This window comes from Choristoneura fumiferana, chromosome 11 (genome assembly GCF_025370935.1).
Source record: "Choristoneura fumiferana chromosome 11, NRCan_CFum_1, whole genome shotgun sequence".
NCBI classification, from domain to species: Eukaryota; Metazoa; Arthropoda; class Insecta; order Lepidoptera; family Tortricidae; genus Choristoneura; species Choristoneura fumiferana.
The window spans coordinates 1,890,613-1,917,509 of NC_133482.1; the positions used below are offsets into that span (position 1 = coordinate 1,890,613).

Here is a 26,897-nt window from a genome sequence, read left to right on the forward strand (position 1 = left end):
AAATAGGGCTATCGTTTTTGTCTTAATAGATGGCGCCACTGTTGCGTGAGGTTTTAAGTATGGCTTTCAAAGTCTGTCATTACGGGCGTGAAAACAAGTTTAGATTAAATTATGTTTAATACACCTAAAACCGTACCATAAAAATATCGAGCACCACAGTGTTGCGTCCCGTTTTTTTCGGAAAAAAGGGAGGACAAAGGTTTCCGAAAGACAAAACTGTCTCAAAACACAGACATTCATTGCCCCGGAACGCATAATTGCCATAATTATTTTCAGATAATGCAAAATATTCACAAAATTATTATAATTATAAATAAACCCGCGTAGCTCACCCAAAAACTATGACATTTGACATTTCGGAGACCTCACGCTACACTAGCGCCTCTAGTGGCGAATTCATACGCGATAGCCCTCATTGCAGTAAACGTAAGGAAATTTGTTATGCAATTGGGCTCTGGTGACATCCTGGTGGTCCGGTCAGGACCGTCTCCGCAGGACGGAACTCTTCAACAGCATAGGAGCGACTTGAAATTTGGTACGGAAATGTAGTTTGGATGACAATGTAAGTTTTGCAGGTGGTAGGACCTTGTGCAAGGTCCGCCCGTATTGCTACCACCATCTTGCTCGCTAATCCTGCCGTGAAGCAGCAGTGCATGCACTGTTGTGTTTCGGCGTGGAGAGTAAGACAGCCGGTGAAATTACTGGCACTTGAGGTATCCCATCTTAGGCCTCTAGGTTGGCAAAGCATTTGCAATACTCCTGTTGCGGTGGTGATCTCTTACCATCAGGAGACCCGCAAGATCGTTTGCCATCCAGTAGAATAAAAAAAATGCAAGTACAGCCAACAAAAAGTAGCAAGCGAAAAGCTTGAATTAAAAATTCTATTTTAACAAATCTTATGTCATACAGTTTATTATAGGTCGATACAAAATGGACGCATAATTTTTTTATGGAAATAGGGGACATTTTTTTTCGTCGTCAAAAAATATCTAATTCTGAAAAAAAAGCGCAATTTATGTTGAAAATGTCTATTTATAAAATCAGTTTAAAGTAAGTCACCTGTTGCAAAGCCGACACGTTCTCGTCGTCCATTACGCGAACTGCGTGTAGCTTTGGTCGGCGCGCGCACGGGCCGTCCTGCGGGTACCTGAAGCAATAAACATTACGACTGAAAGTCAGTTTATGACAGCTAAAACTTAGTATATTACAACTAAAAGTTAGTTTATAACAACTAAAACTTAGTATATTACAACTAAAAGTTAGTTTATAACAACTAAAACTTAGTATATTACCACTAAAAGTTAGTTTATAACAACTAAAACTTAGTATATTACAACTAAAAGTTAGTTTATAACAACTAAAACTTAGTATATTACAACTAAAAGTTAGTTTATAACAACTAAAACTTAGTATATTACCACTAAAAGTTAGTTTATAACAACTAAAACTTAGTATATTACAACTAAAAGTTAGTTTATAACAACTAAAACTTAGTATATTACCACTAATAGTTGGTTAGCGATCATGCTGAACTGTTTAATTTTAAGGAATCATATTACTGTATTGTTTTTATGAGTAAATAAAGCATCTCTAAACCTGAACCTAAAATCTAGTTTATTACAACTAAAAGTTAGTCGATAAAAATAGAACAATCCCAGTCAAACCGCATCTCAGAACGGATAAGCCACCGCGTCCGCTCGTCCGCCCGCCCCTGCGTTTCACAGCAACTGCGTGCCACACAACTCAGTGCACGCGGCGCTTATAAATTGAGAACCTTAACACTGTTGCTTAGTACAGTCAGCGTCAAATACTCTGTAGCAACCAAAGTAGTCAAATAGTCCGGTACACCATATATTTAGTATGGTGTACCGAACTATTTGGCCACTTTGACTGCTACAGAGTATTTGACGCTGACTGTACCCATAACACAAGCTTTGCTAAGCTTACTTTGGGACTAGGTCAATTGGTGTGAATTGTCCCGTGATATATATATATATATATATATATATATTATACTGTTTATTGCGCAAATTAAAGAGTTTTGAAGTCAATTTATTCGACTGGATGGCAAACACGCGAGTGGGTCTCCTGATGGTAAGAGATCACCACCGCCCATACACACCTGCAATACCAGGGGAATTGCAGATGCGTTGCCAACCTAGAGGCCTAAGATGGGATACCTCAAGTGCCAGTAATTTCACCGGCTGTCTTACTCTCCACGCCGAAACACAACAGTGCAAGCACTGCTGCTTCACGGCAGGATTAGCGAGCAAGATGGTGGTAGCAATCCGGGCGGACCTTGCACAAGGTCCTACCACCTGCAAAACTGAACTGAACTAAAAGAATTTCCTTGCTCACCCGCGACCTTGTGATAGCTAAGCTTATGCAAGATATGCGTGTTCGTGTTCTCCACCTTCTTACTGTAAGAAAACACAAAAATCACACAAACCCATCTATCACCACCACCACACTACACTGACGCGTTTCGAACTCAACCAGAGCTCATCTACAGAGCAACACAACCGTACACCATGCTACCAGATGTTAGGTTACTTTTAGTTCTTTTGAACTGTTAAATGTACGCTTAAAGTTAATGGAAACTGATAATAACATGCTGTATTATACTAACCTCTTTTAAAATGCGTGTCCGAGTGTACACTGTCTACGTCAGCCAAGATTCTAGGGCTGACTGCCTCAGCTGCAAAAAATAATATTTTTGTTAAAAAAATCCTTGAATCCATCCTAATATTAAGTTGAAAATACAAACTGAAATATAGATGCACAGAAAAACCAGAAAAATAAGACCAGCACTGGGAATCGAACCCAGGTCCTCGGTATTCCGTGCCGCGTGCTATACCGCTACACCACTGCTGGTCAACGGTACAGACACGAATTTCCCCTATGCACCTCATATCTCAGCTTGTTTGTTTCTTATTTAGCCACTTAAGCAGTGACGCTAGCGACATCTACACCGTAGCCCTCATCGAGAAACTTTCGGCACTCCATTGGAACTAACCGCTCACCCGGACAAGAGATGTCGTTACCAAGCAATCAAATTAAGATTGGTTTTTTGGAATCTTTTTGTATTTTTTATTTCAAATAAAAATATAATAATAATTGAAATAAAAATTTGGAATTAAAAATTTTATAAGTGTCTGTCCGTCTTTCACTGAAACTATGCGACGGTTCGACGTGATTTTTGGCATAGAGATTAATTATGGGCCAGAGAGTGACATAGGCTACTTTTCATACCGGAAAAAAGCAGTTTTTGAGGGAACAGCGAGCGATAACCTCAGATCAAATAAAACTAAACATAGGGCGCTGCGAACAACGAAGTGAGGCCGGTCAAACTACACCAATCCGTGTGCTTACACAGTGGCACGCACACACTTGCAACCAAACTACACCAAAACCTTATTACATAAAACGTCAACACTAGTGTTGCATTATAATATTGTAGTTACCCTATTAGGTATTGGGTAAAAGCCGCTTATGTAATATAATCTTTATTAATTCTATTCTTTATTAACACGGCTTAAAACGTGAGAAAGTGACACGCAACGTAGTTATTTGGTTCTTGTAAAAGTTTATCAACGTTTTTTATTGTAGTAACGGTATCAAAGTGTGAAAGTAATTAAAACGCTATTAAAACGTTATTCAACGGTAACGATATTTTTGTAGTATCGGGGTACTAAGAATTATTATGGCAACACCGGCCTACGCACACATGTTTATAAAACCGGCCTCACCGGGCGTTTCACCGCGCTCCATCTTTACTTTTTATTTGATCTGAGGCGATAATCGACTACCACGCAGGCAAAGCCGCGGGCAAAAGCTATTGTGAATATAAATTGTTATAAATGCAATTAGTATTTATGTGCGTGTATTTATAGAGTATAAAGTAATTTAAACATTTTGAACTGAGCTCATGTATTCTCAATGGGATTGTATCTACATGGTATCTCTGACCATGGTGATATAAATTCAAGGTTCAAATCTACTTGCATAGCTGAGCCACTTTTTTAACGGAACCCCTATTACTGAGACTCCGCTGTCTGTCTGTCCGTCCGTCTGTCACTGGGTTCTATCTCTTGAGTCGTAATAGTTAGACACTTGAAATTTACACAGACTATGTACTATTGCGGCCGCTATGACAATAAATATTATAAGTTTTTTGTACTGATTTATGGTGTGCAATAAAGAATATGGGCCAGTCTCCTGCGTTACCAAATTGTCTCTGGCGTTACCAAAAAATCGTACTTCCAACAAGATATTTCACGGTTTAATAGGTTGAACTTACTTAGGATGGCATGTACACCATCTACTTATTAAGTTACAGAAAAAAATGTTTAAGTGCTTACAAAAATCTGCAATTGTTTGAAAAATGTCGCGGACAGATTAGTGTCGGTAAAAAAGTTGATTGGCCCATATTTGTATTGTATTGTATATTAAAAACAGAATTAAATAAATATTTAAGGGGGGCTCCCATACAACGAACGTGATTGATTTGCCGTTTTTTAGCTTGATCTTAATAACGGCAACAGATAGACGCTATATAGAGAATATTCGCAGACGCTACTTAAAAATCTGATATTGTTTTCTGTTAATTAGAAAGGTTATTCCTATCCATAAAAAAGGTTTTTTTTTACGACTGGAAGGAAAACGAGCAAGTGGGTCTCCTGATGGTAAGAGATCATCACCGCCCATAAACATCTGCAACACCAGGGTTATTAGAGGCCTAAGATGGGATACCTCACGTGCCAGTAATTTCACCGGCTGTCTTACTCTCCACGCCGAAACACAACAGTGCAAGCACTGCTGCTTCACGGCAGGATTAGCGAGCAAGATGGTGGTAGCAATCCGGGCGGACCTAGCACAAGGTCCTACCGCCTGCAAAAAGGTAAAAGGTAAAGGTATCAATCGTTTCTAAAATCTTCATCCATTCCCCATTGTCTTTTTCCGAAGACCGATGTGCAATCTTTATCATCGGTTACTGTAGCTCAGTTTTGCTAATTGAATCACCCCATGGTCAGAGAGGTCCTATATTGGAATCCATAATATCTTTGTCTTAATTTCGAAATCCATAACTTTTTTCATAATGATCTTTTGCCATAACATTTTGTCCTAATGCTTATTTGCACTAATTTCAAAATCCATAACAACTTTGCCATAATATTTTTGTCCTAATATTGAGTCACAGTTCTAACCTTACCTAACTTACTTTTCTGGTACCGGTTCGTCACTGTTGGAGTCTCAGTTCTCACCTAATCTACTTTTCTGGCTAGCAAATCGCTGTTTGCCAACAAGTGCTCTGACATGGCATTTAATATTATGGATTTTAATATTATTACTCGAAAGTTTTGTCTTATTACATTAGTACAAAGCATATTAGGGATTTAGAGTATTAGGACATAAGATCATTATGGCAAAAGTATGATATGTCAAAAGTGTTATGGCATTTGAGTTTAGGACAAACGATATTATGGATTACGAGGGAGACCCGGTCAGAGAGACAACCCGTATCTTCTTATAGTACAGTTTGAACATACTTGGATTGGAAGTGGTTGGTGTGTGTTCGTTGTGCGCCAATTCTTGCACGCAGCACGGCGGCGCTGTGACCACCCGGAGTCTTGCCAGAGTGGGACCGCCTCCTGAAATAATACTAGACTGTACAACAAGAGCATAAAACGAGCGATTTTACCGAGACATAGCCAGCCGAGCTTGTACGGCGAGGGTGGATAGACACTTCGAGTGGAAAATGGGTTTGATGCTAGAGTTTAACACTCTGTTTTTCACTTCGATGGCCAGAAAGTGAAATAGTAACAGTAGAAACAACAATTCACTTACTATGTACCTTTTATTTATTTATGCATTATTATAATAAGTCTATTGTTTTAATTTTATTGATTTATTATGATTGGTTTAAATGATTTTTAGTTTTATATAAATCAATAAAATTTGTAGTAACTTCTTTGTTTGTGGCTGTTTACACCTGATTGCCTTGGTCTTAGACGAAGATTTTACTTTATGCATTAGAGCATAACAAGGCATTTTATGTCGCCTATATCCAACATAAACACAAAGCGTTCTTTTTTTATATTACTAATATTATAAATGTGAAAGTTTGTGAAGATGTTTAGATGATATTCCATAAAAATTGAATGAAAATTAAAAATGTTGTCTGATAGAACTCTGTTCTTAATATATAAGTTAATGTGTCTACTCCAATAACCAATAATTACACGACCCCTTTAGTATGAAGAAATATTGCGCGACCGTTGCTTTTTTTTCATGTAGGACCTACATTGTAGGTAGTTTATTTTGTGATAAATATAAAGGTGATTTTCCACCGGCGAGGCGAGACGAGAATTGAAATTTGTATGGCGGCGAGATTGCATTTAGAGATGGGAAATCCGGATCTGAAGATTCAAAGAGTCAGATCCTCAATCGGATCCGAATCCCTTAATGACTCCTTTCAAATCTTATCGACTCCGGAGTTACTAACTCCGACCAAGTCCGGCCGGATCGAGTGGCTCGTGATCGCCGTCACACTCACTCGCTCCGCTTTCGCTCTCGCTCGGATCGGATCGGATCGGATCTTATTACGTTTGGTCGGTCGTGCTGAGTGAGCCGGTACCTACGTCGGTACTCGGACGGACTTCTCGCTCGGTTATATTGGAAGAAATGAGATAGAATTAAAACACATATTAATATGACCCGGAGCGGGCGACGCATATTTAACACTGTTTTCAAGCTTCAATAGTCAAACAGAAAACTAGTAGGTTCTTAAAGTAGCTCTAGTTCTTTAAAAAATACACAATTTAGATTTTTCAACATTAAAAGGACGAAACGAATCGGTACTTCAGTCAGTACATTGACCTTGGTACCTACCGAACCGAGCCGGGCCGCATCGGCCATAGATAAATTAATATCGCTCGAAAGAACCGGAGTCAATAAAGGAGTCGGATTCAATAAGCGGATTCGTACCGACACCGGAGCTGGATCTAGTGAGTCAGATCACTTCGCGGAGTTGAGATTACCATGTCTAGATTGCATACAAATTTCATTTCAATTCTCGTCTCGCCTCGCCAGTGGAAATCACCTTTATTACTTAATATTTTCTTAATAAATATTGTTAAACTTATTGTTATTTTACTGAAGTAGTTTCCCCAGCAACTGATAGGGGCCTCGCGTCCCCCAGGAGGTCGCGACACACAGGTTGAAATAGTTATTTTGTGGCTGGTGCATAATGAGAGGCATTAAAGTACGAGTGTGGTTTTATGAACGAGCCGAAGGCGAGTTTCATGATAAGATCACACGAGTGTTTTAATGCCTAATTATGTATAGCCGCATACATACTTTATCTACATGCATATCTAAGTTTTTCTATAATATGTTCAGATATGGCCTGTATTTTGACTTTGATTTTGACTTTGACTTTGACTGAAATATAATTATTATCTACATGCATGTCATAAGTTTTCTACAATATGTACAGATATGCATTGTTAAAAGTGTTACCGATACTTTAATGTAAACATTAAGATGCACTGTACTTTAATGTGAACATTAAGATGCACCCGCAGATACCAGGTTTCTTAATAAAGGCCATTTGATAGTCGTTTCTGAACATATAATAGGGAAGTTATGATATGCATGTAGATAAAATACTGTATTAAATTAATGCCATGGTTATGTTACAGAAATGCGTTACTTTAACCTCCATTAACAAGCCTAGCTGCCGGTAGCACGCTAACGTACCTGGGCCGACGCGTGGCTTGCAAGGCGGCACGCTCTGTCGTTCAGGACGCGTCGCCGTCGTGCCGGTCACCACTGAAGTGCTGGTTTCCTGGAGACGAAGACATACATCAATATAAACGGGCACTTGACACCAATGAGGGCTATCGCGTATGAATTCGCCGCTAGAGGCGCTAGTGTAGCGTGAGGTCTCCGAAATGTCAAATCTCATAGTTTTTGGGTGAGCTACGCGGGTTTATTTATAATTAGAATAATTTTGTCAATATTTTGCAATATCTGAAATTAATTATGGCAAATATGCGTTCCGGGTTCCGGGGCAATGAATGTCTGTGTTTTGAGACAGTTTTGTCTTTCGGAAACCTTTGTCCTCCCTTTTTTCCGAACAAAACGGGGACTATGCAACACTGTGGCATGCTCGATATTTTTATGGTACGGTTTTAAGGTGTATTAAATATGATTTTAATCTAAACTTTGTTTTCACGCCGTAATAACAGACTTTGAAAGCCACACTTAAAAACCTCACGCAAAGTGCGCCATCTAGTGAGACAAAAACGATAGCCCTCATTGAGCTATTTACAAGTCAAAGTCAAATTGTTTGTTCCTATGTTTGTTTTTTATGGCGTTAAATAAATGTATTTTCTTTCTTTCTTTCTTTCAAATTCTTAGGCCTCTAGGTTGGCAAGCGTCTGCAATACCCCTGGTGTTGCAGATGTTTGTGGGCGGTGTTGATCTCTTACCACCAGGAGACCCACTTGCTCGTTGCCATTCAGTCGAATAAAAAAAAAGTCAAATACCTTTCCTCCTTTTAGGGTTCCATAGCCGAAATGGCAAAACGGAACCCTTATAGTTTCGGCATGTTGTCTGTCTGTCCGTACGCGTCTTTGCTTAGGGACTATCAATGTAAAGCTGTAATTTTGCACGGATATATATGTAAACTATGCGACAAAATGGTACAATAAAAATCATTTTTTTTTATAGAGTACCTCCATAGACGTAAAGTGGGGGTAATTTTTTTTCCCATCTAATCTTGTAGTGTGGGGCATCGTTGGGTAAGTCTTTTAAAACCATTAGGGGGTTGCTAAAACGATTTTTCGATTCAGTAATGTGTTTGCAAAATATTCAACTATAAAGTGAAAATTTTCATTAAAATCGAGCGTCACCCCCCCTCTAAAATCTAAGCCGGTGGGTGAAAAAATTTGAAAAAAAATCAGGATGTTGTAAGTATATCAAACTTACAAGGAAAACTATAACGGTTAGTTTTCATGAGAATTATTAGTAGTTAAAAGTAAATAACAGCCTAAGGTATAAAATATACCTAAACTTGGAATATTCCGTACAAAAAACGAAATTGCTTGAGGTATCTCATCTTAGCTAGGTTGGCGACGCATCTGCAATACCCCTGGTGTTGACCGCGATGGTCTTCATTGAGGTTGTGTTAAGAACAACTGTTTAAAATTGAAAAACTCTAAACACAGCGGCACAGAGTACATATATAACAGAGACACCACTAGTACAAGCAAATGGTATCACCCTAATACTGGCTATTCAACTGGCTATTTTTCTTTTCTTTGATTTCCAATAGATGGCACCAGTGAGAACACAAATAACACGATACGTATTGCCATCTAGTGAGACACTAAGGATACGGTTGTCGCTCGTTGTCCCAATCTATAGCTTGACTAGGACATCACAGGGTTGGTAGATGGCGCTACGTTATATAACCTACTCACGCCGCTGGTCAGTGCGTAATCAATCGAGGTTTCGGAATCGACGTGACGGAAACGGATCATTGCGAACAATTTTAGGAAACCACTTTCTTAACTATTGTAACTATGTATTTTTTACTCATTTTTGGCTCAGGTTTACTTACATGTCGCGTATTATACCTATTTGTAATGAAATGAAATGAAATATATTTATTAAAATAAAATAAAAAATAAAATAAGTAAAATTGTTTTTGTTCAAATGATACACCGAAGTTCGAAAATCGAAGTTCGTATCGTACCGTCTCTCTCGCTCTCGTATGATAAGTACAGTAAGTGTCAGAGGGACCGAACGACATGAACTTCGATTTTCGTATTTGTAGTATTTACAAGCCAAGTCGTCGTATTTAGATCCAAATATCGATATTTATTTTTAAAATTTATCTTTTCGTAATCTGCGATAACGCTGGCGTCGGCCATGTTAGTCTATAGATTAAGTATGCTGTGACGTCACAAAACTCGTAAACAAAGGGGTGACACTCTTTTCCCGGCCGGATAATACCGACTTAGAATACCGGCCTGTTTTAATGTCAATGTCACAGCACGGACAGCGACTTCACTAGCGTGAGATACAACTTGAAGTTGACTCATGATGTCTCTGTCTTATTTACGTCGTTAGCAGAGAACGGCATGTTTCTCTCAATAGTTTCGACAAGCGCGGGACAAGCGCATTTCCGGTTATTCGCCATCTAGCGTCACAATTGCAAACCACTACGAAAGCTCATAGCTGAAATGAAGCACATTAGGTTTTACTTTCGTATTCTCAATTTATTATTTATGGTGTTTATTATCTTTAAATTAAGGAGTTTAATTAAGGTTGACGTGAAGTTGTGTTTATAAAATATGCTAGTCTATATTTTTAATCTCAATATTTCTACTTAATTCGGCCACATTCGGTTTATTCACATTTTATAATTTACAAATGTTAATGGTAGTGCCATCTATTGCTGTTTTTTAATATTAAATATAGCGTGTAGGAGTTGGTAGGCCATGACAGCGGTTAAAATTTCAGGACTTTATCCCTATCCCGTGGGATAATCGGGATAAAAAGAAGCCTATGTCTTATTCCAGGTGTCCAGCTATCTACATACCAAATTTCGTCCAAATCCGTTCAGCCGCTTCAGCGTGAAGAAGTTACAAACAAACTCACTAACTGCGCTCACTTTTAGAACAATTGTACCCTACTTAAATTAAAAACTAAACTACTTAGGGGCTGTTTCACCACCCATTGACTAGTCTTAACTGCCGGTTAAATGTGATGCCGTCTCTATTTGTATTGTTCGAATAGACGGAGACGGCATCACATTTAACCGTCAGTTAACACTAATCAATGGGTGGTGAAACAGCCCCTTAACGTTATGCCTACGGCCTAAGGCACTTGTCCACCACGACGATGAGCGAGAAGCGAGCAGAGCGAGTAACTAGAAACGAGTGGGCGAGAAGTGAAAAGCGAGTGTTCGAGCACGACGGGCGATTACTCGCTCCACTCGCTCGAGCCGGGCGGCCGCCAAACTAACAGCGCTGAGCGAGTATCGCTGAGCTAGTTTTATAGCTCAGCGAGTTTTATACTCTTGTCGCTGCGACAAAAGATGTGAGAGCGAGTTCTCGCCGGCAGTGTGAACAGCCAGCGATCAACTATTAATATATGTGTCTCTTTTACTCACACAGAACTTATATCTTTTGTTCTGTTCTTGAGCGAGAAAATAGTCGTTAGCCAATCGTTTCCTCGCTGGCGGTGAGACAACTGCCTAAGACTGAACAGTGCAGTAAGTACGTGGCACGGAATGCCGAGGACCTGGGTTCGATACCCAGCGCTGGTCTTATTCTTCTGGTTTTTCTATGCATCTATATTTCAGTTTGTATTTTCGATATGGGTTTTACGGGATCACCGAAAAAGTAACAAAAAATTTGGAATTGAAATAAAAAATACAAAAAGATAAAAAAAAACAATCTTACGACTAGAGATGTTATTTCACCTTAGCATGGCGGTCCGGGGACGGGGCGTGTGTCCTGGGTTCGGGCTCCTTCTCCACCGTCGGTTTGTCTGTAGTTGACTGCGAACATATTAGGAACTTTCACAACGCCGTTTGTCAAATAATAAACATATACTTGAATAAATAGAAATAACCTAACCAACCTCTTTGTCTCTGTTGGAAAACCTCCGACTTTGCCACTTCAAAGCTCAATATCTCAAAAGCGGCTGAAACGATTTTGATGAAACATGTCTAGGAATATTCCTAGCTATATACCGGGCACATCCTGATATGCCGAAAAAAAGAAAAATTTAGTACGATGAGCGAAGCGAGGAGTGGTTAGTATAAATTGTGACCACAAAGCACGAGCGAAACGAGCGTGCCGCGGCAGCGGCCAGCGAAGTGCCAGGACCGACATGGCGGCGTTTCATGACATGCCTAGGAATTTCATGATCTGCCTAAAAGTCACTAGGCGAATCGTTAAATTATTGCCTTTTGAAAAAATACATTGTAAACACATGCCAGTTAATTACAAGAAATTCACAAAAGGATCGTCAAATGTATACAAAAAGTTGTCAGCCAAAATAAAAAATAGAATTTACAATGTCAAATTAGAGTTCAATTCAATAATAATAATTAAAAGCAAAACAAAAATATTCTTATATATGATACGGCGGATGTCCCTTAGCCAATTCATGAAATGACGTAATTTCACGATATGCCTAGGAATTTCGTGATCTGGCAGATTTTACGATCGGCCGCCGATATATGCAGTCCTGATGGTCCCAAAGGAATACCAGCGCAGTTCGCACGGGCGGCGTTATTCTGATTTGGGGCCATTTCGTAACCGTGATATGTAATTTTTTTAGTTAAATCCTAAAGGCTGACCAGAATTAAACCTCGCCATATTGCGGAAAACCAATAGAACTAATTTCTTGCACTGGCAACACTAAATTCAATTGTCATCTTGCTGTTTACGCGTGGTATTTTATAGTGTTATTTTGCGTTTTTGTGCCTTAAAATGCCGATGATTATCCATAGCCTCGGAAGGAGAATAATTCACGACGTATAAAAGTATTTTTCATAGAAATATAATGGTAGATATCGTATAGTAAGTGTAAAGAATGTTGCAATATAAAACGGTGCTGCCCTCGCGACCGGTTTTTGATATTCCTGGTCAGCATTTATATAGTATTTTGTATAATAATGTCACGAATAAATGTTTTTCCCTTTTTTCTTTCTTTCCTTAAATCTTTGACAGTTCGAGTGTACTCACGTAACCGTTGATATGTTTGGGCGGTTCCGCGCGTTTCTCCGGTTTACCGGCCACCAGCGCCGGCGCCGCGTCCGCGCCGGCCGCCGTCGCCGTTTCCGTTTCTAAACGGCGGCGGGTCTGTAAAAAAATAGATTGTACAACAAGAGCATAAAACGAGCTATTTCACCCGAGACGTTCATATAGTCAGCCGAGCCGGTACGGCGAGGGTGGATAGACACTTCGAGGGAAAAATGTGTTTAATGCTCGAGTTTTACACTCTGCTTTTAACTTCGATGGCGAGGAAATGAAATAGCAACAGTGGAAACAATTGTTCACTTACTATGTATCTTTAATTGTTCACGCATTACTATTATAATTTTAAATTTAGTTTTATTGATCTATTTTGATTGATTTTTAATTTTATATAAATTTCTTTCTTTTGTGGCTTTTACACCTGATTGCCTTGGTCTTAGACGAAGAATTTTACTTTATGCACTAGACTCTAGTGTAAAAATAAAAAGTCACTTCATGTCGCCTAGATCTAGCATAAAACTAAAAAATGGGACCTTTACACCCAAGTTAACTCCACCCCCACTCATCAGTACTTTTAGTGTGTGGTTTAAATCACCATTCCCTACAACTATGCCAAAATTCGCTTGTCATCATGTCAGCCGAAAGACGTCCACTGCTGGCCATAGGCCTCCCCCAAGACTCCACTCAGACCGGTCTTGTGCTTTCCGCATCCACCGCGACCCCGCGATCTTAACCAGGTCGTCGCTCCATCTTGTTGGAGGCACCGACAGCTCGTCTCCCGGTCCGCGGACGCCATTCGAGAACCTTCTGACCCCATCGGCCATCAGTCCTGCCACTGCCACTTCAGTTTCGCAATTCTTCGGGCTAAGATAACAACCTTTTATAATAAACCAGTCCATGATTCATCATTCCGTATACTTACATTCTCCGGCGCGCTTTCCGTCGGAGCCGCGTGGTCCGGCACCGGATGGACTGACGCGCGCGGACGCGGCATCACCGACTGAAAGACAACACAAATATACCAGCTGTTTGATAAGCGGGGTTCTCACGAGGCGATTTTAGTTGATCAACTTAAATCGGTTCACAAATTGAATGACAATCGGTAATGCGAACATGTTTTCAATAAAAGTTGATCTACTTTTACTGAAGGCAAAAACCGTCCAAGAGCGCGTCGGACACGCCCAAAATAGGGTTCCGTAGCCATTACGAAATAAAGTAATATTTTTCTAAGGATTTCGTATTTTATACGCAATCTTCCAAGTCTAGGCTGCTATTTAAGAGTAATACTAATAATAATTATCAAGCGAACTTAGCCGTTATAGTTTTCCTTGAAAGTTTGATATACTACGGGGGGCGGGAGGGACACTCGATTTTAATGAAAACTTGCACTTTAAAGTTGAATATATCGCCAAACATCAATGAATCGAAAAATCGTCTTAGCAAACCCCTAATGGTTTTAAAATACCTATCCAACGATACCCCACACTATAGGGTTGGATGAGATAAAAAAAATCACCCCCACTTTACGTCTATGGCAGGTACCCTAAAAAAAATTTTTTTTTAGTTTTTATTGTACCATTTTGTCGGCATAGCTTACATATATATCCGTGCAAAATAAAAGCTTTCTAGCATAGATAGTCCCTGAGCAAAGTAGTAGGATTAAGACATGAGCCATGAAGGATTTGCCTTAAAATTGACACATATCTCAACATTTAGTGGAATTCTACCCTATAAAATCATACTTTTAAGTAGTAAATGAAAATTGATTGACCCACGTATACGTGCACACTCGACAATACACATAACCAAAACGGACATAAAATTTTCCAAATACAATTACATTTTTGACATTGCCATACAATTCTGATCTACCAAGAGTCGGTATCATTTCGTCTAAAAAGCAACTGGTCCAAGTAGCAAGTGGTCTAAAATTTTTTGATTCAAAGTCGACGGAGCCCCGCTTCGCGGAGCTCCTATTCCGATTAGTTTTTTAGAGTCTTTTTGTGTTTTTATTTCAACTCCAAATTTGTTACTTTTACGGGTATCCCGTGAAACCATGAAGAAGAAGAAGAAGATACAAACATATCGAAAATACAAACTGAGACATGGATGCACAGAAAAACCAGAAAAAGAGACCAGCACTGGGAATCGAACCCAGGTGGGTCCATATCGGCTCGCATACTTATTAGAAGCCCGAATGTAATGTTTTTCAGAACGATCGTTTGTCATAACAATTTTTTTTTTATCCAAAAATTATTCAGAATTGTTATAAAACAAACCTAACCTAACCTAAAAATTACGGTATGACTAGCGAAGAGTATGCGAACTTTGGCGCTCCCGGTCAGGACCGGTTGCTTTTTAGACCACTTGCTACTTATACCAATTGTTTCTTAGGCCACTTGGTACTCAGACCAGTTGCTTTTTAGACGAAGTCCCCCCAACCCCAACAACATAAAGGATGTCGTGTTGATTCATTCACATAAAAAATTTGTTAGATTACGTTTGATCGATTTCGTTTTTATTTATTTCTTTCCTATGAGCAATAATGATATGTTTTTTTTATACAACCGTGAAACACAAATGAGTGAGAGTACAAAGAAATCTATGCTAAGTTCAGCAACCGATCAAAACCTTTGTCTCACCAAACCGAGTTGGCATCTGTATCTGAGTCTGTCAAAAATGCCTGCAAATATTATAAATTTGTATTTTTTTTTTGTAATCGTAAAGAGTTTGTGCCATGTATGTGGCAATCATAAATACGTTTAGTAAAGCCGAGTTTAGACTTGCAAGAAAAATCGTGCAAGCTGCATCACATTGCGAGGCCTAAAGCCAACGTGAAGCCGTGGTGGCCGAGTGGTTTGACCCATCGCCTCTCAAGCAGAGGGTCGTGGGTTCAAACCCCGGCTCGCACCTCTGAGTTTTTCGGAATTCATGTGCGGAATTACATTTGAAATTTACCACGAGCTTTACGGTGAAGGAAAACATCGTGAGGAAACCTGCACATACCTGCGAAGCAATTCAATGGTATGTGTGAAGTTCCCAATACGCACTGGGCCCGCGTGGGAACTACTGCCCAAGCCCTCTCTTTCTGAGGGGAGGCCTGTGCCCTGCAGTGGGACGTATATAGGCTGGGATGATGATGATGATGAAAGCCAACGAGTTTGTAGTGGTCAATCGAGCGCCGCAATGTAATGCAACTTGCACGATTTTTCTTGCAAGTCTAAACTCGGCTTATATTAGTGTATTTAATGTTCATAAGAAAGATTAGGGCAAATAACTTTAAGTCGAGTAATCAATAGGACTAACAAGTTTAGTATTTTGACATTGCGGCTGATGAAATTTATATCAAACGTTAGCTATCTTGACATTAGGGCTAGGTAAATTTATATCAAACGTTAGCTATCTTGACATTAGGGCTAGGTAAATATATATCAAACGTTAGCTATCTTGACATTAGGGCTAGGTAAATATATATCAAACGTTAGCTATCTTGACATTAGGGCTGATGAAATTTATATCAAACGTTAGCTATCTTGACGTTTGGGCTAGGTAAATTATATCAAACGTTAGCTATGTTGACATTAGGGCTAGGTAAATATATATCAAACGTTAGCTATCTTGACATTAGGGCTAGGTAAATTATATCAAACGTTAGCTATCTTGACATTTGGGCTAGGTAAATTTATACCAAACGTTAGCTATCTTGACATTAGGGCTAGTGAAATGTATACCAAACGTTTTTATACCTAATTAACTGGCTCTTATGACACTCTGTCTAGTGGGGGGTGGAACATAGCACTCACATCTTTCTCCCAATCGTAGGGGTCCGCTTCCTTAACACCTCGCCTCTTGCAGCACCGCTCCAGAAGGCCAGTCAGCATGCTGTAAACATGATTAAAAAAATAAAAGAAAAACACCGGGCAAGAGCGAGTCGGACACGCCCAAGATGGGGTTCCGTAGCCGTTACGAAAAAATTAAGTTTTTTTTAAGGTTTTTGTATTGTGTACGGAAACTTCCACGTTTAGCTTAAATTTGAGCGCTTAATTAACCTCATTTATATTGCAATCGAAAATTTGCACTTTAAAGTTGAATATTTCGCAACAGATAACTGAATCGAAAAATCGTCTTCGCAACTCCCCAATTATTTTAAAAGACCTATCCGAAGGCACCATCAGCCAAATATGTGGTCTACCACCCTAAAGCTGATAATCGTTTGCATGTCACAAAACAATAATGCCAATAGACGTGTCTGTCAACTTGAAAGTTCGACTTTAGCGACATATTCATTTGATAGGAACTTGTTTAAAAATTGATAGAACACTTATTTGGCTGATGGTACAGTCACCAGCATTAATATCTGCCACAGCGGAGCGTGCAAAAATATCTGATACGTCCTTCCGGCCCTAGAAATAGAGTCGTATCAGATATTTATGCACGCTTGTTATGTCAGATATTGGTGCTGGTGACTGTACCCCACAGGTTCACACTATAGGGTTGGACGAGAAACAAAAATACCCCCCACTTTCTATGGGCGGTACGCAAAAAAAAAATTCTCTACTATTTTGTCGGCATAGTTGCTAGTACTTATATCTATGCAAAATTACAGCTTTCCAGCACAAACAGTCTCTGAGCAAAGCCGCAGACGGACGAACGGACAGACATACAGACAGACTTAAATTTCGAAACTAGAGACTACTAGAAGAGAATTTATTGAATCAGGCGTTACTTTGCGGAGGTCCATATCAATGAACTAAAAAGTTTATTAATAATTTGTGGGTAGTTTTGTTTTGTTTCATAAAACGTATGTGGGTACTTGGGGAGTTACAGTGACAAGTTAAAACGGTGGTTGTGGTTCGTTAGTCTAACAACTGGTAGCATGGTGTACGGTTGTGTCACTCTGAAGATGAGCTCTGTTTGAGTTCGAAACGCGTCAGTGTAGTGTTTTGGTGGTGATAGATGGGTTTGTGTGATTTGTGTGTGTTCTTACAGTGTGGCGGTGGAGGAACTGCATGAACACGCATATTTTGCATAAGCTTAGCTATCGTAAGGTCGCGGGTGAGCAAGGAAATTCTTTTAGTTCATTACTAGAAGAGATCCCTCTGAAAATACCTACACAATGCACAACATTTATATTATGACAATTAACGTTACGCGCAGTAATTGTCACCCGTCGCACAGCCGCAGCCGCGCCGCACGTGAGCCAACTGACCTGTAGTCCGGGCTGTCGGCATACTCTAGTTGCTGCACGTGCTCTAAGAACTGCCGCAGTTCCGACGGCAGATGCTTCAAAAGCAGTCTATGGTCGTATTTCTCTTTCATAAGGCCGACCTGGGAAAAATAGTAGATTATACAACGAGTGCAGAAAATGTGCTATTTTACCTTAAGTTCGTATCGAAAATACAAACTGAAACATAGATGCAAAGAAAAACCAGAATAAGAGACCAGCGCTGGAAATCGAACCCAGGCCCTCAGCATTCCGTGCTGCGTGCTATACCGCTACCTGACATCCCAGCGCTGGTCTCTTTTTCTGGTTTTTCTGTGCATCTATGTTTCAGTTTGTATTTTCGATATGGATTTTACGGGATGACCGTAAAAGAAACAAAATTTGGAGTTGAAATACAAAAAAGTCTCCAAAAACCAATCTTGATTACCCTAAGTTATTAACTTACTTAATTATTTCTTTATTACTTAAGGTATTAAGGTACCATATTTGGTATTTGAGCATTTTTTATTCATTTTTAACCGACTTCAAAAAAGGAGGAGGTTATCAATTCGGTTGTATTTTTTTTTTTTTTAATGTTTGTTACCTCAGAACTCCGTCATTTATGAACCGATTTGAAAATTTTTTTTTGAGTTCGTCTAGGAATGCTTTCAATTAGGTCCCATAAGCAGCAAATTAGGATCTGATGATCTGATCTTAAGGAAATCGAGGAACTCTTCAAATATTGTAGGGACACCTATAGTAATTTGGATATATTTAGCAGTAACTCGTGCATTTGCTCTTGCAAATCATAATTTGGTGAAGTGGAACTGATGATGAAGACCAGATTTGACCAACGGAACTACTACTATCAATAACAAGTATTGCACGGGTTAAATTTAAATTATCATGATTAATATACTTACCTAGATAAGCAACTAAGAAGAAGATTTAAGTTAATGATTCTTTCGAACTGATCTGATGCTGAAGCCAGAAGGTAGGCAACGGAACTCTGTTATTAAACAACGTAACTAAGTCGTGTTTGAGCTTAATGGAATCGTTGTGTGATGTTCTTTGGCTACAAATCACTAAAAAGTGATAAATAAAAAAAAATTTAACAAAAAAGTAAAACCGACTCCAAAAAAATGAAAAAATAACAAAAAATGGAACCGACTACAAAACCCTTGAAAATATTTTTCTAGGTAAGTAGGTACGTACTAGCTCGAAGTCGGTGACTCAGCACGACCCAGCAGGAGGGATTGAAACCCATAGTATGTAGGTGAGGTAGACGACTATTGTGAATTGTCCCACTCCTGCTGGCTCGTGCTGAGGCACCGACTTCGAGCTAGTACGTACCTACTTACCTAGAAAAATATTTTCAAGGGTTTTGTAGTCGGTTCCATTTTTTGTTATTTTTTAATTTTTTTGGAGTCGGTTTTACTTTTTTGTTAAAATTTTTTTTTTATAAGTAAAAACTTGAGGATGCGTGTTATCGAATAGAAAAACAATGATTAAGCTACCTTTACATATAACAGAAATATAAAGGGTTTGAAATTCAAGATTAGACAGAGAAAGACATATTAGGATGTGTCGTCACACGCAAGTAACGGCATACCTGCTGCATATAAGTGTTTTAGAAAGAGACAGAGAATATACTTAAAAAAATCACAGTAAATCCAATTCTCAACAAAGATTCGTATTATTCATACAAATATCAGCCCGGCCGGGAATCGAACCCGGGACCTCAAGCTTCGTAGTCAGGTTCTCTAACCACTTGGCCATCCAGCCATCAATATAGTTGAGAACTTTCCTCGAAATCGGTTAAAACGCGACTTCTTTTACCTGTTCTTTATCTTTAATTTTCCTCCAAGGCAGCTGCCCGTTAACGAATTCCACCAGCATGTAGAACAGAGACCACAAATCATCGTGCCGTCCCATTTCTTTGTTCTTGTGCGCGTTTATGGATGCGTACCGGACTGTACCTGAAAAAAAAAAAAAAAAAAATTTTTTTTTCAACTTCATATCAGCCGTAGGACGTCCACTGTTGGACATAGGCCTCTCCCATATACCCCATAGACCTCCAGATCGATTATACTTTAGACTATTTCTTCAAAAGTTGTCCATTTTCAGTTTTCCACTAATAAAAAAAAATTGACGCTATATCAACACAAAAATAAGTAATATTGTGTTAAATATATACAAAATCTTGTGGTGATAGTGATAAAAAGTCAGATAATTTTTATCCCGTCAAAACATTCAAAAGATAGTGATAAGTAAACGTGTCACGAGGTCTAGTAAAATAAGGAAATTGTTCCAACCAACAGCAAATAACTACTATGGACGGAGAACAAAGCAATACTTCATCATGTCAGCCGAAAGACGTCCACTGCTGGACATAGGCTCCCCAAGGCTCTCCACTCAGACCGGTCTTGTGCTTTCCGCATCCACCGCGATCCCGCGATCTTAACCAAGTCGTCGCTCCATCTTGTAAGCAATACTTAATTGACAAGATTTCATTTTTTAACACCTGTAAATTACTACAGGAATCGAAAGAGTTTTGCCTCCTGAACATGGGAAAATATTTATTATAATTGATTTCTCCATATTTAAAAAAATACAAAAAAATGAAAAAATGTGGCTGTATGTGCCAACACTACGACAGCACTTTGCCTTTTTCACCAGAAAAAGGAGCTGTCATAATTTTGACAACGTCTCTATGCAACGTCTACGTCAGATTTACGTGATCTTTTTTTTAACAGACTAGACAAAAGTAATGGATCTATTGTGTCGTAGTTTTGGAGTTATGCCCTTTTAGAATAAGCAAATCTTAAAAAAGTTGTAATAAATGAATTAATAATTGTAGCGAAATTTTAAAAATATCAGCGTTTTTCTCTTTCCAAACAGAATACAGAGAACGAATCAAATTATTGTCTTAGAAATATGAAATCTTGTCAATTCCTAAAATTTATAATGAATCTCTGTTGAAAATGAAGTCTGAACTCCATATAGCGACCACATAAATGTACACGAATATTCGACCTTGCTACGTTTACAATATGGTACAAAATCAATTGAAGTTGTTAAAAATACTATTCGTCTTTAAATTAATACCTCATAGGTAAACAATATAAAACTATAATTTATTATGCAAAAGCATATCTAAATTAGCGGGGTCTGGAAAAGGGTTAAGCAAGTATTACTGGATAAATTTGAAGAATTTTATTACTTGCTGAATGGTAGAAATAATGAATGAAGGTATAATGGGTTTGTTTACATTGTCTGCAATTTCTAATGTACCAAAATATACATAAAACGTTTGTAGTTATCGTATGCCGTATTGGTATTAATTTTTATTATCTTAGTGTAAAGTACCTAACTTGTCGTAGTTTAAGATTTGATTGAGCGCAACGCCAACAAACTGTCTCACATGTGTATGTGCATTTTTTATTTAAATAAATTGAAAAAAAAAAAAATAATATATTATGGTATACTTATGCCTTGATTGGTTGACTTTATCGACAAAAGAAGAGAGATGAGTGCCAAGTACAATGGTCAGTCCTGAAATATATCTAATTATAACAATATAAAATATTTTATAACAACTTTAAATACCATTGCTTCTTATAAGTAACTTAGGATAATATATTGAAGCTTAAGGTCTGACTTGGCTAGTTCTCATATACGAATTATTATTAAGTTGGTACCTAAAACAGTCATAGAAGAGCCCTATGTTCGATGGCTAGTTTCTCGGAAGAATAAAATAAGAACTTACAGCTTTAGAACTTGCGAAAGCTATAATAAAATTCTTATGACAACTAGCCAAGTCCGACCTTCGGCTTCAATTTATTATCCTAAGTTATAAGAAGAAATGATATTTTAAGTTGTTATAAATACAATTCAGGACTGACCATTGAACTTGGCACCCATTTAGATTTCACTTCTTGGAGTAACGCCATTTTTGTATTGACCTCATTTGCCACGAAAAGCCTCGATAGAAGGTGTACCATAATTTCGCAACCATCGACACAGTCCCTGTGGCGCAGAGGATAGCGCGTTGGACTTCTAATCCAAAGGTCGTGGGTTCGATCCCCACCAGGGATGCATTACTAAAACATGCTTTTTTACATTTTTTTATCAAGATTTTATTAGTTTTATTTAAGTAAGTACTTACATGCTTTTATTTAGCAATTTTTAGAAGCTTTTCTTCAGCTTTACCTGTTTGTTTATTATATGTATGTTAGGGTCAAATCTTGGCAGCTAAATTTGATCCACTTCCAGTGGTCCGATTGACTTGAAATTTGGCATACTTATGTAAATTTGGTGACAATACAATAATCTGATGACATCTTGGCGGTCCTGCCAGGATCGTCTCCGTAGGAGAGAACTCCTCAATGGTTAATAGTACCGACTTGAAATTTGGTACGGATATGTGGTTTAGATGACATTGCAAGTACAGTTAACAAGTACAGTCAGCAGAAAAAGCTTGCATTAAAAATGAAATTTTTGATTCGATTTGTAGCATTCGAACATGGAGGTTGTAGAAAATATCTAATTTTGCTATTTCTGTTTCTTTGGCTAGTTGAAGTATAATTTTGATAGTGTTTTATCCGGCGGTTAACCTTAACAGTGAACAGTGATCCCAAAATCCTATATTGCTCTCGTGTCTAACATTTTTTAATGCGCAAGTTGTCTCCGCGTGGTTTCTGGAATTTTACTATCAAGTTGCAAAAACTACAAACACCGTACAACGTCCCTCTCAAAGAGAGTTTAACTTGACACTGGCGAAATTGTCCTATTAATTAGGACAGAAAAGCCAAATTTTAAAAGAGAAGAAGAAATGAAATTTAAAAAAAAAACCTATAGTTTGTTTGTTTGTTCAGATACATTTTTTTAACACTTAGATAATCAATCATATCGATTTAAGAACTTGGTAAGGATATCTAGCTCGAGGTTGGATGAGAGTTTGCAAGTAGGTACAGTCAGATTTTTCTTTATTACAATGCCTTATTTCATGTACAAAAAATATTTTCATAAAATTAGGCAAAATAAAATTGCAATACTTTTATTTAGTTAGTAATTTTCTGTGCCCCAATGCTGGGCAGAGGTCTCTTCTTTCATATTTTTTTTGATTATTTACATTTACCCCACAACTACATTTGTATCTAAATAAAAGTTTTCATCTACCAATTCTACCATCACAAACATAACTCCACCACCACTGCGCCGATTCCAACCATTCTTTCACCCAAAACACCGCGCTAAAACGGCTCACAGCCTCGCAAAATTCCATCAAAATCGATACAGCCGTTTGGCGACAAAATAAAAAAAACTAACCTCTAAAACCAGCGGCGGCGCGCGGCGGCCGAACCTGTCCGTTGCTGGTAGTATACTGGCGTGCTAGACCAAAATCTAGCATATATACTTTGCGGCAATTTGATGGGTGTCGGCCTATACTGAAGTTGCTCTGTAAAGAAAATATCATCATCACCATCATCATCATCTTTAAAAGCGTTTATACCGGCTGATCTGGCAACGTTGCATTTTTGTTAGTTTTTCCCGATTAATCCATATTTTTTTTATGAAAATTAAAAATGTGGTCTGTTAGAACTGTTCTTAATATACAAGTTAATGTGTCTACTGCAATAATTATGCGTGATAGACATTTATATTCTTTTAAAATCGTTAATAATCATTTGTTCGTTTTTTCTGGTCTTTTGTTGCGAGAGTGAGTGCGACGCTACTTTGGCAATGAAATCGCGATCCTGCGCGTGTAATGATTTAGTGGCATGTTAAATTGTAACTTTAATTTTAATTATTATTTTAATTGCATGTTAATTTTACCATTTTAATTACTTAATTTAACTTTTGTTGTTTATTTATTTAATTCAGGATTATGATTTAATAATATTTTATTTTTTACTGTAAATTGTATGGGTTTAAAAAATGCCTGAATAAAGAAATTTATTATTATTATTATTTAAATAATATAAAAGTATATCACGCATATTTTTAAATATAGTTTTTCCTTACCGGTTTGATATCTCTATGTAGAAATCCAACGGAGTGTATAGAGTCTATAGCTTTTAGTATTTGCAGGCCCAATCTAAAACATAATAACAATCATTATTATACAGGTAGTGCCACCAGAGTTGAGGTCACGCAAACAAGAACATGTCATGTAACGACGGCGGGATTAAGACATTCACTCATTCATTTCATTCCTTCTCCTTTTGTGCAATCAGTTCTTCATTTAGCTGTGTGTGTAATCATTCACTTCAACTCTCGTGGCACTACCTATACAAAGTGTTTAATACACTTGACTCCATTCTTGTAATAACTCAAAATTTCGCACAACATTATCAACTTGGCACGTAGGTATCATCATCATCCAGTCTATACACGTCCCACTGCTGGGCACAGGCCTCCTCTCAGAACAAGAGGCCTTGGGCCATAGTTCCCACGCGGGCCCCGTGCGGATTGGGAACTTCACACGCACCATTGAATTGCTTCACAGGTTAGTGCAGGTTTCCTCACGATGTTTCTCCTTCGCAAAGCTCGTGGTAAATTTCGGTGCGAGCCTCTGCTTGAGAGGCGGATAGGTCAAACCACTAGGCCACCACGGCTTTTTTGTTTATGAAGATATATACAGATATATATATCGACGGTTGAAAGGAGAAATTGACTGAGTTTCTTTTTTTTAAGTTAGTGAGTTATATACATGTTCGGAATCAGTAAATTTTTCTGTCTAAAAATTACTACCTGTGTCTAAAAATTTGCACAAAAATGTCGCTTAGTCAATTTCTCCCTTCAACCGTCGATATACTGCAAAATGGTTTTACACTGGGAAAGTTCTGCCCTGAATACGCCCTTGATTCATTATAAGCCGTAGGACGTCCACTGTTGGACACATGCCTCCCCCATAGACCGCCAGTTGCTTCGGTCGGAAGCTTATATAGGCTATATCAATCCAATTTATATAAAGTGTAAACAAACAGATTTTATCAAAATTCTTGTATAAACACCCAGTGGATCTCATCAAAAACACATTCATCTATAATTCGTGTCTTTTTACTAGACTTATAATCACTTTTTTCACCAAAATTCACTTGATTTCAATATTTATTATTCATTTGAAAAATCTTCTTTAAAATCTGACGTTATTTCTTGAATGAAACATGGGTATAATCTGTAGTAGCATAGACTAGCGTATAGAGATGGTGGAACATTTGACATTTTGAAAATCGATTAATGCTCGATTTAATAAGCGATTTTTTATACTTACGTTAGTATTAAAAAAATAGTTACTGCTTTCATAAATTAATAAACAGTCTTTGGAATTTAAATCAAGTATTGTAAATAATAAAATAGACAAACATACTTTGATCTACTCAAATAATGAATTAATCGATTTATGTTTGTTTGTTTGTTTGTTTATACTCTTTATTGTACAAAAAGGAAAAACAAAAAAGTTACATAAATAAAAGTAAAGTGTTAAAGGCGGACTTATCCCTGCAGGGATCTCTGCCAGTCAACTTTGAGTGGTAGAGGAGCTATCAAAAAACAAGATCGCGCTCCAACGTGGCAATGCTGCCAGCCTTCTGGGCACAATCAGCAGCGACGGTGATACGGGGTTTTTATTTGTAAGTAGGTTATTTTTACTTTAATTATAATGTTTGTATTTTTTTTAATTTCAATAATTTTATGCTACTGTTAGAAAGTTATGTTTACGTAAATCTTTTGAGAAAATAAATATCTTAAACCAATAAAAACAAGGATCGACAAATAGGGCAAAGCATTTGAATAAATATAAATGCATATGTAAACCTCGAATACCTAACTATATACAATAAATATATAACACATATATAAAACAACAGCAACATTTACTCAACAGGTTAAATTATTTTACCAAGGTTCTAGGTTTTCACATCATTAAATGTCTATGGTCAGGTAAATGGCGTCTTTGTTAACACTTATCATAAAAAATCGATTGATATGTCGGCGGCCGATCGTAAATCCGCCAGATCACGAAATTCCTAGGCATATCGTGAAACGCCGCCATTTCATGATATGCCTAAAGTTGTCCAGGCATATCACGATGTGCCTGAGAAATAATACGGCAGATCGATTAGAGCAACGCATTTCGTCGATATTCCTAGCTCTATACGCGGGCACATCGTAAAATAGTTCTTTTTTGGCCACTGGTGGCGCTGCGTAATGCAATCGCGGCCGTGACCAGCTGACCGGCCGTGTTTGTTTAGCGCGTGAAAAATGTCGGCGTCGCAACAAAATGATCCTTAAACCGAAAATAGTGATTGAATTCAAAATAGAAGTGCAAAAGAAGCTTTTTGAACATCAGCTCGTTCTTTTTATGTGAATCAAACGGATTCTGTGCACAATATGAAAAAACCATGGACGTCTGCCCGTATTTTAGAGGTTAGTATTTTGTTGGTAAATAAAGTATTGACTAGTTGTTATATTTTTATAGAAAAAATTAGGTACGACGAGCGAAGGCGAGGAGTGGTTAGTATTAATTGTGATCACGACGCACGAGCCGAGCGAGCGAAGCGAGCGTGCCGCGGCAGCGGCCGGCGAAGTGCCAGAACCGATATGGCGGCGTTTCATGATATGCCTAGGAATTTCATGATCTGCCTAAACTGGCCAAATCATGAAATGGCGGCGCTTCATGATATGCCTAGGAATTTCCATGATCTGCCTAAACGTCACTAGGCAAATCGCTAAAACGGTGAGTTTTGAACGATATGGCGGATGTCCCTTAGCCAATTCATGAAATGGCGGCATTTCACGAATATGCCTAGGAAATTTCGTGATCTGGCGGATTTTACGATCGGGCCGCCGACAGATATAAACCATAATAAAATGTCGTAAATTCCCACGGGGCTTATACTAAAATC

At 38.2% G+C, this 26,897-nt stretch overlaps 2 protein-coding genes and 1 non-coding gene across 6 annotated transcripts in view; 1 reads left to right on the forward strand and 2 right to left on the reverse strand.

Annotated features, from left to right (window-relative positions):
- The window catches only part of hth (Meis homeobox homothorax), a 385,579-nt gene that overhangs the window by 253,157 nt on the left and 105,525 nt on the right, over positions 1-26,897 (reverse strand). The window lies entirely within an intron of this gene.
- The window catches only part of LOC141432913 (uncharacterized), a 51,009-nt gene that overhangs the window by 10,814 nt on the left and 13,298 nt on the right, over positions 1-26,897 (reverse strand). The window contains 13 exon segments of the mRNA XM_074094747.1: positions 1,060-1,097; positions 1,100-1,147; positions 2,630-2,698; positions 5,550-5,651; positions 7,762-7,849; positions 11,498-11,575; positions 12,771-12,887; positions 13,705-13,782; positions 16,586-16,664; positions 17,992-18,110; positions 19,825-19,964; positions 23,317-23,446; positions 24,013-24,085. Of these exon segments, the coding sequence (XP_073950848.1) occupies positions 1,060-1,097; positions 1,100-1,147; positions 2,630-2,698; positions 5,550-5,651; positions 7,762-7,849; positions 11,498-11,575; positions 12,771-12,887; positions 13,705-13,782; positions 16,586-16,664; positions 17,992-18,110; positions 19,825-19,964; positions 23,317-23,446; positions 24,013-24,085 (1,159 nt within the window).
- TRNAR-UCU (transfer RNA arginine (anticodon UCU)) lies at positions 22,011-22,083 on the forward strand. The gene has a single exon. It is a non-coding gene; the product is annotated as a tRNA-Arg (tRNA).